At 40.3% G+C, this 13258-nt stretch overlaps 1 protein-coding gene across 4 annotated transcripts in view; it reads right to left on the bottom strand.

The window, feature by feature from the left end:
* The window catches only part of LOC147629944 (AT-hook motif nuclear-localized protein 10-like), a 76888-nt gene that overhangs the window by 20794 nt on the left and 42836 nt on the right, over positions 1 to 13258 (bottom strand). For 2 of the 4 annotated variants that reach the window (XM_086811481.1, XM_086811480.1), the window contains one exon: positions 873 to 1004. The exons of 1 other annotated variant lie outside the window; for it this stretch is intronic. In XM_086811481.1, coding sequence (XP_086667607.1) covers positions 873 to 1004 — 132 coding nt within the window. Of the gene's footprint in view, positions 1 to 490; positions 587 to 872; positions 1005 to 13258 lie in introns of all 4 variants that reach the window. One more of the 4 variants, XM_086811479.1, reaches the window with a different exon arrangement.

The raw sequence follows: 13258 nt of genomic DNA, 5'->3' as shown, positions 1-13258 counted from the left end.
GGCACTGCCACATGCACAACGGAATTGGGCGTAGAAGGGGATTCTGGAGTGACAATGGCAGTGGAACAAGTCTATCACTAGACTGGTTCCAAGACAGAAACTTTACTGATCACCACAAGGGATAGGAATCTATTGTTGTTGGCACTATGCTGACTAAGCCTGTGACATCAGACCAACCTACCTGCCCAAGGGTTGTTGCCACTATGCCGACTAAAAGACTATGGCATCAACCAACCTACCTGCCCAAGGGTTGTTGGCACTATGCCTACAACATTGAACCAACCTACCTGCCCAAGGGAAAGACAAAAGCCTCCTTCTGTACTACCTAAGAATATAAGCATGCTTGATCCCTCATGGTGAAGACCAGACTTGGGGGAACCTCCTCTTAAGCTCTCGTGTCTAGAGAAGGAGGCAGAAAACAAGGCCACCTACCTCAACTTGCAAAGTAACTGGAACAAAAAAAACTAACTCATAATTGAATTAAAATTACCAGTTTAAATAAAGCGCACAATTTTTTTTGTCGAATCAACCTTCTAGTCCTTTGACAGACAATGTGCACCAAATTTTGTGCCAAACCAGCCCTCACCTGCATCGGTGTGACTCCATATAATGTACCATGTACATAGATGCTCATTACACATCATAAATATACCATGAGAGTAACATACACATGAATATTACACGCCATAGATTAAACAAAGCAGTCAATGAACTAAGAGAGTGTACAAAAATAGGAATTCTTTTAAGGATTAAAAACCTTAAGGAGCTAAAAGAAAACAGCAGGAGAATGTGAGCAGTTAATAAATACATGAAAAGGATAGTATGCATGAGACAAAGTTCATGAAAGTCCAAAGGAAGGAGGTACGGCAAACCTCATATGTCACAGCACCACCAGAAACACCAGCATGACGAAGCGTCGCATTAGAAATGGCACCATTAGCTGAGAGTATACACACAGCCCACGGTCCCTGGCTTGTAAAAGTTATGATTTTTGTTGAGACATCCTGCAAGGTAGCATTTACAGCCTTTAATAATTACAAGGTTTGCAATTATCTGTGAATCAGGGGGGCGTATATGCAAAAACACTGCAATGTGTAATCTTCATTAAAAGTTGTCTCACAGCCCCCTTTATCACGTCTAGCAAGGCTGCCCCCTGCTGCCACGGGATGCAGATTCATGCTAGGTGATGGAGGGAAATTAAGAAAATGTAGACGATAACTATGTAAAACATCCATGTATATATTCCACACTATGTTAAACTTCACACATGTAAGGCTGAAACTGCATCAGCTCCAAAAGAAGGACAGTGTAATCAAATCAAGGATATTTCTAACAAAGTCTGGAAATTCCATAACATAATCAACTGTGCTGCTAGACTGAAGACTGCTTACGACTCCATACCGTATTCAAAAGCTTTTGTACCCTAGCATAGTAACATGAAACGTTTCGTCGTTTCGTCGTTTCGAAGGTTTCGTTTCGTTTTGTTTCGTCTATTTTGGACGAAACACAAAGGTTTCGAAATGACACTTCTTATATACACATACCAAATTTATAACATAGCCAACAGAAAGATGAACATGCATTTTTTGGGACTAGTGGGTATGAAATTTATGATTTTGGGAGTAGGTTCTTTGGTATTTTCAAAAAAAAATTTTTTTTTTTTTTTTTTCCGGGAGAGAGATCCTACTAATAGTTAACATTACAACTCGCTCAACGTCCCAGCCACGCTGGTGTCGTGAGCTACAAGATCATCTACGCGGCCCTCTGAAGAGGGCGACGAGCACACTCGACCACAAAGAGCGGAGGGGCTACACTGGAGTCCTCCTGGGAAAGGCGGCCAGAACACGATCGACGCCGAAAGGGAAGCTTATGGAGAGCGCGGATGAGAGGTGCCGCCGAGGGGTCCAAGCAGGGTTTGAACCCAAGACCTTTCAGTCCTAGGCAAACACTTTACCACTTGGACTATCACCTCTTTGGCGGTATTTTCAAAATTTGGGCGAGAAAAGGAGAGAAAGAGGAGGAAAGAAACAAGTTGGAAGGAAAGAGAGAGGTGAGAAGAAAAGGGAAGACGAGGTAAGAAGAAAAGGAGAGAAAGTTGGAAGACAAGAAAAGGAGAGAAAGAGGAGGAGGGAAGAGGAGGGGTGGACCGTGGAGGAGAAGAGAGAAAGAGGAAAAGGGAAGAGGAAGAGGAGGCGTGGAGGAGAAGAAGTGAAGTAAAAAAAAGGAGGAGTGGATGAGAAGAGGCGGAGCAACAAGTTACGGCCGAGAAGAAGCGTCGGTTGTGTGAAGTGGCAAATGGGCAGCAAACAAGGGACGGAAACGATGGCAAAAATCGCATTTGCAAAAAAAAAAAAAAAACTTGCGCTCGTTTTTTTGACCTCGCTTTACATTTGGGCAAAACACCATTTCAATGGGCTGGTTTCGTTTTGTTTCGAACGTTTCATGCCAAAAACGTTTCATGCCGTTTCGAGAGGGCAAAACGGGTTTTTATGTTACTATGTACCCTAGTTGAAGCTCAAAATACTCTAGAATATATACATGTGTGGATATAGTCCCAAAACAGGCCAATCAATAGCAAGTAGCAGCCTCTTCCACTATAGCTTGGAGGATGTTAATTGTGACAACCTAAATGAAGCTCTTCGCACCTGAAACAGCCCTTTCATCTCCTGAACAACTCTTGCAAGATAAAAGCACACATAAGGGACACAAAGATAGGTTGCAGGTGGCCCACCTCCCCAAGAATAGCTCCCACAAGTACCCACGACCCATGCTTTATATACCACTGCATATAGTATATCTTCTAGAGCGTGATTTACTCATTTTGATTGACCATTGGACCTAGGATCATGATGTGCCGAAATTCTTGAATACCTCTTTCCAAAAACAACGTGAGCTTAGTATGATGATAACTATCAATACTCTTTGGCAATCCATATAAACTAAACAACTTTTCGACAAACAACAGTGCTAGCTATGGTGATGTTGCTCAACTTCTCATAGAAATAAACCTTGCCAATTTAGTTAGGCGATTCACTATGTTACGTGTACTGAGCAGCTTGATCGTGATAACGCACAACAAGACCTTTATACCTTTATGTGGTGGGAATCTTTAGCATCAACTTTAGAGAGTAGATAGAGAGAAGAGAATGAGAATGTAGAAGACAACACAGTATTGGCTCCCAATACCCACTGGAGGGCAAGCAGGAGTATTTCCTTATATTATTTTTTGGAGAATGCTGTACAATGCAGAATACAAGTGATATGAATGCCCAACGCAAGGACGAGGAAGACCATACGTCGGTTGAGTATCCACCTAGTCCGAGGCTCTGCTAAAGATTCTTCTGGCCATTCATGCAAGTCCAGATAGCTGTAGGACTGCACATATGCTGGCTGAATGTGAAGAGGAGCTCCCTTATAGCCTGGAGTCGACCGGATACTGTCCAACTTGTGCACTTTCTGCTGAATACCTTGTTGGGTATTGTGCAATATATACATGCATGTAAATGAGTCCTAATTTAGTTGTAGTGTGGGGCTCAAGTTAGGGTTTCCTAATTTTAGGAAAAGCAAGGCTTTCATGCCTATATCTATGTAATTATTTCATTAATAGAATGAGACTCTCACGTTCTTCATCTCATCATGTCTATTAGAGAGAGGGTTTCCATCTCCAAGTTCTAACATACCTGAATGACTGAAGTGGGACTAAGGCACATGCTTATATATGTCCTCCTCCTGCTGGTTGGCTGCCAGAAAGGCCTGTCGGCCTGCAGAATGTGTCCACAACTGTGATTAATGCCAGTTGGCTGGTTTAATAACCCTGTCGGCTGCTGATTATTCTCACGACTGTGGCCATAATGCCTAGTCGGCTGCTGTACACACCTGTCGGCTGCCCACATCTGCTGATTGGGCTGTATGCCAGGTTGGCTGCTGGCCGACTGGCCACATAAGCCACCAAAGGGGCTGGCCGACTGCTTTGGCAAAGGCTTGGATGCCTTTTGCAAGGCTAGCCCATGTTGGGCTGCCTTGGGGCTGGCCTTAGGGCTAGCCCCTTCTATGTAAGATGATCTTAAAAATGCCCAATAATGCATCTAATGATAAGGCTGACAACTACATGCTCCTGTATGATGCTTTCTCCAAGTGGGTTAATGCAAGGCACTCCATGATTTCCGAGAATGTCTCGGTGGTTTTATTGGCCTCAAGAGATAGCGACACATTTCTCGTCAAAAGAGATAAGAACCGGTGACCAAATGCTGCCTCATACGACGTCCGGCCAGTACTCGTAAGTGAGTACTGTTGAAGATTACCTGAACCAAAGGAAGATTTGTTCCCATTTCGACGGCTGGTCATGACAGTATGATTTGAGAACGTCACAGGCCAATTGATTGTATATTTCTGTTTGGCCATCTGTTTGAGGATGGAATGCGCTGGATAACTGCAACTTAGTCCCAAAATTGTCAAACGATGCTCCCCAAAAATGGGACGTAAATTTTCGATCTCTATCTGAGGTAATAGTCCGTGGCAAACCACCAATGGGGTACCAAAACCGAATGAACAAGCGAGCTATGTCCTCGGTTGTGGCTGTCTGCTTGCATGAAATAAGCATGCTGAATCTGTCAACAATTGTCATACACTGTGTGTTTCTAGATCCAACTAAGACTGGCAGAGAGCCTACAAATCCACACTAATGTCATGAAAGCGTAGTAACCCTGCCGGGTTGGTAAGAGGAACTTTCACTTTTTGACATATTTGGCATGATTGGACATGTTGGTAGATGGATTCCCATGGCATCTTAGGCCAATAGAATGACCTCTCTAACTTCTCCAAGTTATTGTTGATACCCCTATGACCCCCAACAAGAGAATCATGGGCATCGTGGAGAAGGACTTGGCGCTTTTCTTTGAGTACACAAAGACGGTTCTTGAAAAACAACCAATCTGAATTGAGGGCCAACTGATTTTGAGTCCCAAACTCTTCCGAATCCGGATACCATGCTTTCATACTGTCTACGTCTTTGCCTTGAATTTCTAGCACAGTGGACTCTTGCAATGTCTGAATAGTGCCCTTTCGACTAAGAGCATCGACAACGGGGTTATTTTTGGCCGAGACGTATTCAATCATTCCCCTAAATTGTTAGAACAATTGACTCCACCTAGATTGCCTGTCACTCCATTGGGCACTGGGCATGGTTTGCAACCATTTAAGAGCCTGGTGATCTATCTTAACTGTGAAGTCCCTCCCATAAAGGAAGTGCTTCCAATGCTTAAGAGTGGTCATCACTCCCAAGAGCTCTTTGTCATACACCGAATAATTCTTTTCGGCGCTATTTAATTTGCGGCTATAATAAGCCACTAGCCTACCATCTTGCTGTAAAGCAGCTCCAATGGCAAGGTTCAGTAATCACCTCGAAAAGATCATCCCATGATGCCAACTTCAAAACTCGTAACTCGAAGGAAACTTTCTTCATTGCCTGGAATGCCTCTAGAGCCTTGCACGTGACAGGCACTTTTTGACGACGAATCTTCACGTCCTTAAGCAAGTCACTAAGAGGTGCTGCAAGGTCAAAAAACTTGTCCATGTGCGTGTTGTAGGTCTGACAAAGACCCACAAATGAGCAGATTTCCTGGGCTATAGTGGAACCATCCCAACTGAGAATGACATGTACCTTTTCAAGGTCGAGACTAATACTTGAAGAACTAATAATGTATCCTATGTAATAGATTACATGTACTCCAAACTCACTCTTCTTTGCATTGATAAACAACTCATTGTCTTGCAAGAGTTACAAAACCTGTGCCACATCTCACTCATGCTGCTCTGCAGTCCCTAAAAAGATAACAATGTCATCTAAGAAGATGAAGACGCATTTGCCAAGGAGATCTCGAAAAAACCAAAGACGTCATTTTGCTGAATTTCACTGGTGTGTTGGTGAGGCCAAAGGGCATTACCACAAATTCATAGTGGCCACGCTCGGTCCTAAAAGCCGTTTTTGGAATGTCGACCTCGAAGATCCGAACTTGATGGTAGCTACTCTTAAGATGAATCTTAGAGAAAATCTTTGCACCATTGAGTCGTTCACGGATGTACTCTATTATGGGCATGGGAAATCTATTCTTCATTGTTAGCTTATTGAGCCCCCTTTAATCCACACATACGCGTGCAAACTTATCCTTCTTCTCGACAAACAGAATGGGAGCGGCAAAAGGTGAGAAAGATGATCGGATAAATCTAGACCGTAGTTGTTGGGCTAACGGCTACTCCAGCTCGCTCTCCAATGCCTTAGAAAGGTGGTACGAGAACTTGCTTGGAGGTTCTGATGAACCAGGAACCAACTCTATGCGATGGTCCTCAGGTCTACTTGGTGGGAGATTGGGTGGAAGGTCGTCTCGCAACATGATGTTGCTGTGTTGAGACAAAAGACTAGCCATCCGCTCCACCCCTGCGATTGCTACTTGAACTGCATTAGGCTGAGAGCAGACATATAGTGACGCACACTCTGCTCCTTTTCGGATGGCTCGTTGGGCCAAAATGTGGAAAATTAGTGAAATGCCAAGAATGCTCCGATCCCCGTGAATCATGAGGCGCTCAAGAAAGCCCTCAACAATGGTGAAAGTGTCCCGACTCCAATCAGGAATGGGTGCATACTGTCTAAACCACTACATCCCGAGGATCATGTCACACCCTAAAAGACAGGAGACTGAAATCCCGCTGGAGTATGGCCCGCTGAACCTGAAACTCAAATTGTTGAGCTTTATGAGTAAGGTGTGTACTAGACCAGGGGAAAATCCGTCCACATCTAGATGATAAGGAACCGAGATGGCATCCTCAGAACTCTCCATGTCAAAGAGGACAATGAACTGTTGTCCCTTTGCAGTGCCATAGGCACGGATAAGAGCCTTTGTCTTTCCCTCAGTCTCACCCTCTTGCTTATCATCAAATACCACTGGTGGCATTGAATTCAGAGAGGGTAAAAACAGAACGGCAGTTGATACTCATAGCGGAAGTGTGGATAAGGATGCTACGATTGCTACTGTGGAAGTGGATGCATTAGTAGAATTTTCAGACTAGGACTTAGTGAAATCTTTCCCGCAGTGTGACAAAAGAAACAACGTTTCTTTGTCATGTTCATCAGGCTAGAGAAAACCTCTAGTGATGCCCTGGCCCCTCCTTAGCTTTTTCCTCAAGAGTCTTCTTGGGTGTAGAATCTTTTTTATTGCCGTTTAACCCAGAGAATTTTTCTTTTGGTCCTTTTGGTATTTGTTGTTCTAAGCCCCCTTACCTTGGGTAGATGACTATTGTCAGGGCATTCAGGAAGACTGTACCTGCTTCGGTTTACCTTTGTTCAGCATCAACTCCTAATTCTGAGCGAGGGTTAGTGCCCATGCATCATAAGTCTGAGGCTCTAAATTCCTCACTCGGTACCTAATGGTAGTGTCTAAACCTTGAATAACCTGCTTGAGCTTATCTTCTTCCGATATGCCCAACTGTTGGGCCATTGTAATGACCTTATTAGAATAGGTCAAAACAGGGGAACCACCCTGAGTGAGTTTGTAAAACTCATCCTCAAGATTGGTCATGTACTGTGGTGGAAGAAAACTGGCTTTGAGGTCGACTACGAAGGTGTTTCAATGAAAACGAAATTGGAATGTGATAGGTCTGTGTGAAGTTGTGACCAATGCTGCCACCAAGTAACAGCTTCCCCAGTGAGTTGGGGTGCTGCTACATGGACTTTTGTCTTGTGGATCTGTGATTTTAGCTAAAGGAAAATGTGCTTCAAATTAATGAATTGTTATGGGAATATATTTTAAGCCCTCTTAAAAATATTATTTTACCCTCTTAGATACTTTGGGAACGCTTGGAGAGAAATCTATAATGGAGGATGCTTGTGTCTCCATAAATCAATTTATGAGAATATGCAGGTTGAAAAATTTTAGAAATTGAAGCTTAGTTAATTAAACTTCTATTCTTTTTTTTCTTCTTCTTCTCCACGACGGCGTGCTTTCACGAGAGAGTCCCCCGAATTTCTCCATTTTCTCTTCAATCAAGCGGCAGTGGCAGACAGACCTGAATTTTTTCTTCCTCACGGTTGTGAGCCGCGCTGCGCCGGTTTTTCCAAAGAAGAGAGTTGTTTTATTTGTTTTAAAACTTTGATAATAAAGCTTTAACAAAGCTTTAAAAAGATAAAGCTTTATAATACAAGCTTTATTTGTCTCTACTCCCTTTGGTGGCGCATCCCGGTAGTATCCTGCGAAGAGAGAAGGACATATTTACAAGTTTAAAGCTTTAAAGCTTATACCATTAAGACTTTATAAATTTTACAAAAAAGTAAGCTTTAAAAGCCTATAAAGTAGAGTCTACCCTCAAAACATTCAGGGGGATTCAAAGAAGAAAAAGAACCTTGCCAAGAAGAGAAAAATTTTAGAGAAGAAATCATATCTTTCGAAGACGTACGAAATTACACAAATTTCAAAAGAAGCTTTCTTTTCTTTGAAAGCCTGTCGCTATAAAATTTTGTGACATCAAGAAAATATTGACTTTCAAAAAAAAAATTTGAGGACGGTATCTAGCCAACCATTTCACGACGAATTCAAGAGCTAAATTCTCCATTTTCATTTATTTGCAATGGCTACTTTACTCGTACCACCCACAGTGCAAGAACAAATCTTAGCACTTCAAGAACAAATTGCTAGTGAGCGAGAACTCTGACGCAAATTAGAGCGTCAAGTGAAGCGTACCAAACGCAAACGTGATTCTTCCAATTCTTCCGACTCAGATGAAGAGGAAAGTGATCATATTAGACGCACTATTAAAGCTACCTTGCGTGCTCAAAATTCTCGGAAAGGCTCAATAATCAGCCAAAAGGAATTCAATTTCAAAAATTATGATGGCAAGAAAGATGCACAGGTGCTCATTGCATGGATTAGCGAACTAGATGACTATTCCTCTGGCAAAAAGTTCTCAAAAAATGATAAAATTAACTATTCTTATAATCACTTGATCGAAAGAGTTGCCTTATGGTGGAACGTGATTAAACAAGGTTAACATCGACCATCAACTTGGAAAGAGTTCCAAAAACTCTTAAAGAAACATTTTCTACCATCGCAATACAAAGCTAAAGCACGTCAAAGATGGGACACTCTGCGCCAGATTGATCAAGAGAATGTCCAAGCTTATATTGATAAATTTTGGGATATTCTTTTACAAGTTCAAGTAATTGAAAAAGTCTAGGAAAAAGAGCAACGTAGAAAATTCATTGCTGGACTTAAGTCTACCATTAGGGCTAACGAACATGTTTCACCCACATGACCTTACCACTGCTATGGACCTTGCCTTACATTCAGAATGTAAACATCTATAACTAGAGATTTCAGGATGCAGGATAAATCTTTTACAAAGTCTACTAAATCTTCTTTCCCTTCTAGTACTTTTGATAAATCCAAGATGCAAAAGAGTAAAAATGTGGCTAAAGGAGATACTCGGAAGAATAACAACAACAAAACTTCGAATGATCAACCAAAGAATCAAATCTTCATATGTTACAAATGACACCTCTCGTAGGACTACCCTGACAAAAAGAAGAATTCCACATCTATGGCTCAACTCAACGTTATTGAAGAAGATGACGAAGATTCTTTCAAGCAAGAGGGTTAACTCTGATCCCGACTATTCAGATGAAGGTAAGTTTTCAATTCATGCTTTATTTTGAAAGCATTAACCTAGAGGCATCATACTCTAGTTACACGATAAAAGCTGCATTTCAAGGTACTAAGTACAACTACACAAACGAGGTTAAGGATTTAGAATTACAAATGGGTTCGCTAAAAGAAAAGAGAACATTCCTAGTGGCACCTTTACAAGGTGTGGATGTCATCCTAGGTATGCCATGGAGACATGAGCATAATCCCCATATTGACTATGACACCCGTACCACGTAGTTAATAAAAGGTGACCAAGAAGTCTGTCTTCAATGTCAGACCAAAGGTGAATTAGACTCATTTTTTACTCATATTCAAGTAAAAAGAGCTGTATGGAAAAAATAAAAGATATTTTTTATTTTTGTCAATCAGCTTACTGCTCAGGATGACTCCAAATCAAATGTGTCTCATTAATCTTTCATCTCTAAGTTCTCTAATTGCTTCATAGATGATTAACCACGTGGCTTACCAAGACCTCATCCAGAAGACCATAGAATTGAAATAATTCGTGGTAGCTCACCCCCATGTAAAGCTCCTTATAGAGTCAACATGCTTGAGCAAAAGGAGATCTAAAGGCAAGTCGAAGAACTATTAGATCAAGAATTGATTAGACCCAATAGTTCTCCATTTGGTGCTTTAGTTCTTCTCGTTAAAAAGAAGAATGGAACATATCGATTGTGTATCGATTATCATGCACTAAATAAGATTATTGTTAAGAACGATATCCGATACTCGAGTGGGCGACTTACAAGATAAGCTTAAAGGAGCCCAAGTCTTCAGCAAGATCGACCTAAAGTCCGGTTATCATCGGATTCGAACGGACGAAGGAGATATCTTCAAAACTGCCTTCAAAACCCAGACTGATCATTATGAGAATTTAGTTATGCCATTCGGTTTAACTAATGCTCCAACTACTTTCCACAAAATGATGAATAGGATATTCTTGAAATATCAAAACTTTGTAGTGTTTTTCGATGGTATCTTAGTTTTTAGTAAGAATCATCAAGAGCACGAACAACATTTAGAAAAAGTATTCTTACTTCTTCAAGAGAATCGGCTCTATGTCGATTCTGAAAACAGCAAATTCTTTCAAGAAGAAATTGAATATCTAGGACACATTGTCTCTGCTGATGGTATTCGAGTAGATCCCAAAAAGATCGAAAGCATTGCTAATTGGCCTAGCCCACGTGATATTCACGAACTCCAATCTTTTCTTGGATTATGTAGCTACTACAAGAAGTTTGTTAGAAATTTTGCATACATTGCACATCCTTTGACTGAACTTCTTAAGAAAGCTAGACATTTTGATTGGACTAGTAGACAGGATCATTCCTTCGCTGAACTTAAGAAAGCATTGACCCACGCACCAGTTCTTACATTACCAAATTTTCAACGATCATTCTTCGTTGTAGTTACTGATGCAAGTGGACAAGGCTTTGGTGTTGTTCTTATGCAAGATAGGCAACCCATTGCTTATGAAAGTCGTAAGCTTAAACCAGCAAAAAGAAATTATAGTACATATGATAAGAAATTAGTTGCGGTTGTCCATGCTTTAAGACTTTGGAAACATTATTTAATAGGATCTGAAATCTTTATGAAGACAGACCAACAAAGCATTCATCATTTGTTGACCCAACCATTGATCTCTGATCAACATATCAAATGGGCTTCATTTATCCAAAGTTTCCGACCCATGATTCAATATCAACCGGACAAAGAAAATGTCATGGCAGATACTTTAAGTAGATTTCTGTTATCCAAAGTCAACCATTGAATCCTATGAGAGAATCCTATGATACAGACCCAAATTTTACTGAAATTTGGACCCTTAGAGACAATAATTGGAATCCTATTAGTGATTATTCATGCAATGATCATTGTCTTTTCTTTCAAAAGAGATTGTGTATTACATAACCTTTCAGACAATTCATACTGGAGGAAATGCATCAACCACCATATACGGGTCATCGAGGTGTTTCAGCTACTTTACAATTAGTCTCTAGAGAATTCTTTTGGTCTCATCTTAAACAAGATGTAGAAAAATTTGTGGCTGCATATTCTGTTTGTCAGAAAATTAAAAGCTACAAAGATAAAACCCAAGGACTCTTTACCCCTCTACCAATTCATGATGACGCAAGCATATTTCTTACCTTGTAAGAAAACTTTGAATTCTCAACAAGCCGTGAATATGTTTACCAAACAAATCTTTGTACATCACGGATTGCCAAAAGTCATTAGTACATTCATCTTCTCCAATTTGCTTACAATAATACTCCTCAGTCGAGCAGCTTTCGAAACTGTGTATGGAAAACCTTTGCGTATTCCGACAACTAGACTTTCTCACAAAATTGAAGCTACTAATCAATTCACTATCGATTTTAGTAGCATTCTGAATGATGTAAAACATTCTATTGTTCATGCTCAAGAAAAATATGTTAAGAAAGCAAGTCGTAAACATAGAGCCATAGTCTTTGAACTTGGAGATTATGTACTTTTGAGAATTGAAAAGCGTCTACTTTAAGTGTCTTGAAAAATTTCCAGTTGTTAAGCTTACACCAAGATTTTATGAACCTTTAAAAGTGATTCACAAAATTAATGATGTTGCATATAAACTTGAATTACCTTCTAATTATCAAATTCATAATTCATTTCATGTTAGCTTATTAAAACCTTTCAAAGGACCACTTCCCACTCATCCAGTATATGAAGAACCGCCTCTTATTGAAGGTGAGGAAGAAATTTTACTCCCAGACACTATCATTGATTATCAAATTACTTCAACTCGAACTGAAAACCAATATAGCAAATATTTAGTGACTTTCCAAAATCATCCTTGTAAAGATGCAAGATGGGTGCCTAAGAAATATTTTCATGCTTTCCCTGAGATCCTCCGTTCTTTTCAATAAACCGGCAATTGAGGACAATTGCAAACCCAAGTAAGAGGGAATGTTATGGGAATATATTTTAAGCCCTCTTAAAAATATTATTCTACCCTCTTAGATAATTCGGGGACGCTTGGCTTATCTTTGCGTCAAGTCAAATTATATTAATAGCATGGGTAATGCCATTATAAATATTAATACGTTTGGTGGATATTGACGTATCTTTGGGATCTCCAATGTTTGTTTCAATTGGTTCGTATGTAGGGATGATTCCCAAGTTACTTACGCCTGACAAACATGTGTGTGGCTATGGTTTTAATGCTTATGAAATATTTGTTTCACCAATTTATTGTTGGTTATTTTATAGGTATAGAGAATTCTGAGGATTGAAGAGAAGTTGCACAAATTTATTACTTGGCACACCAATTTTGTAAACAAGCTTTGTATATATATGTGCTAGCTTGTGCATATTTTGACTTATTTAGAAAGCCTTAATTTATCAAGCATAGACTTGATCTTTAAAATTTTTGTAAAGCGTGATATGCTTTAAACCCAAGCCTCAATTTATGGACACCCTATTTTTGAAGATAAGAGAGTGTCGTGCAAGAAAAGCACCTTTTTGTATTTTTGAAGGCTATGGCCTAAATTGGAATAAAGTATCTCATAAATACTCATGTGTAGGAAAAA

The sequence above is a fragment of the Cibotium barometz genome, chromosome 17 (genome assembly GCF_041138505.1).
Source record: "Cibotium barometz isolate CiBa-2024 chromosome 17, ASM4113850v1, whole genome shotgun sequence".
NCBI classification, from domain to species: domain Eukaryota; kingdom Viridiplantae; phylum Streptophyta; class Polypodiopsida; order Cyatheales; family Cibotiaceae; genus Cibotium; species Cibotium barometz.
The sequence above is the reverse complement of the archived record's forward strand: the minus strand, read 5'-3'. Positions and strand labels throughout refer to the sequence as shown.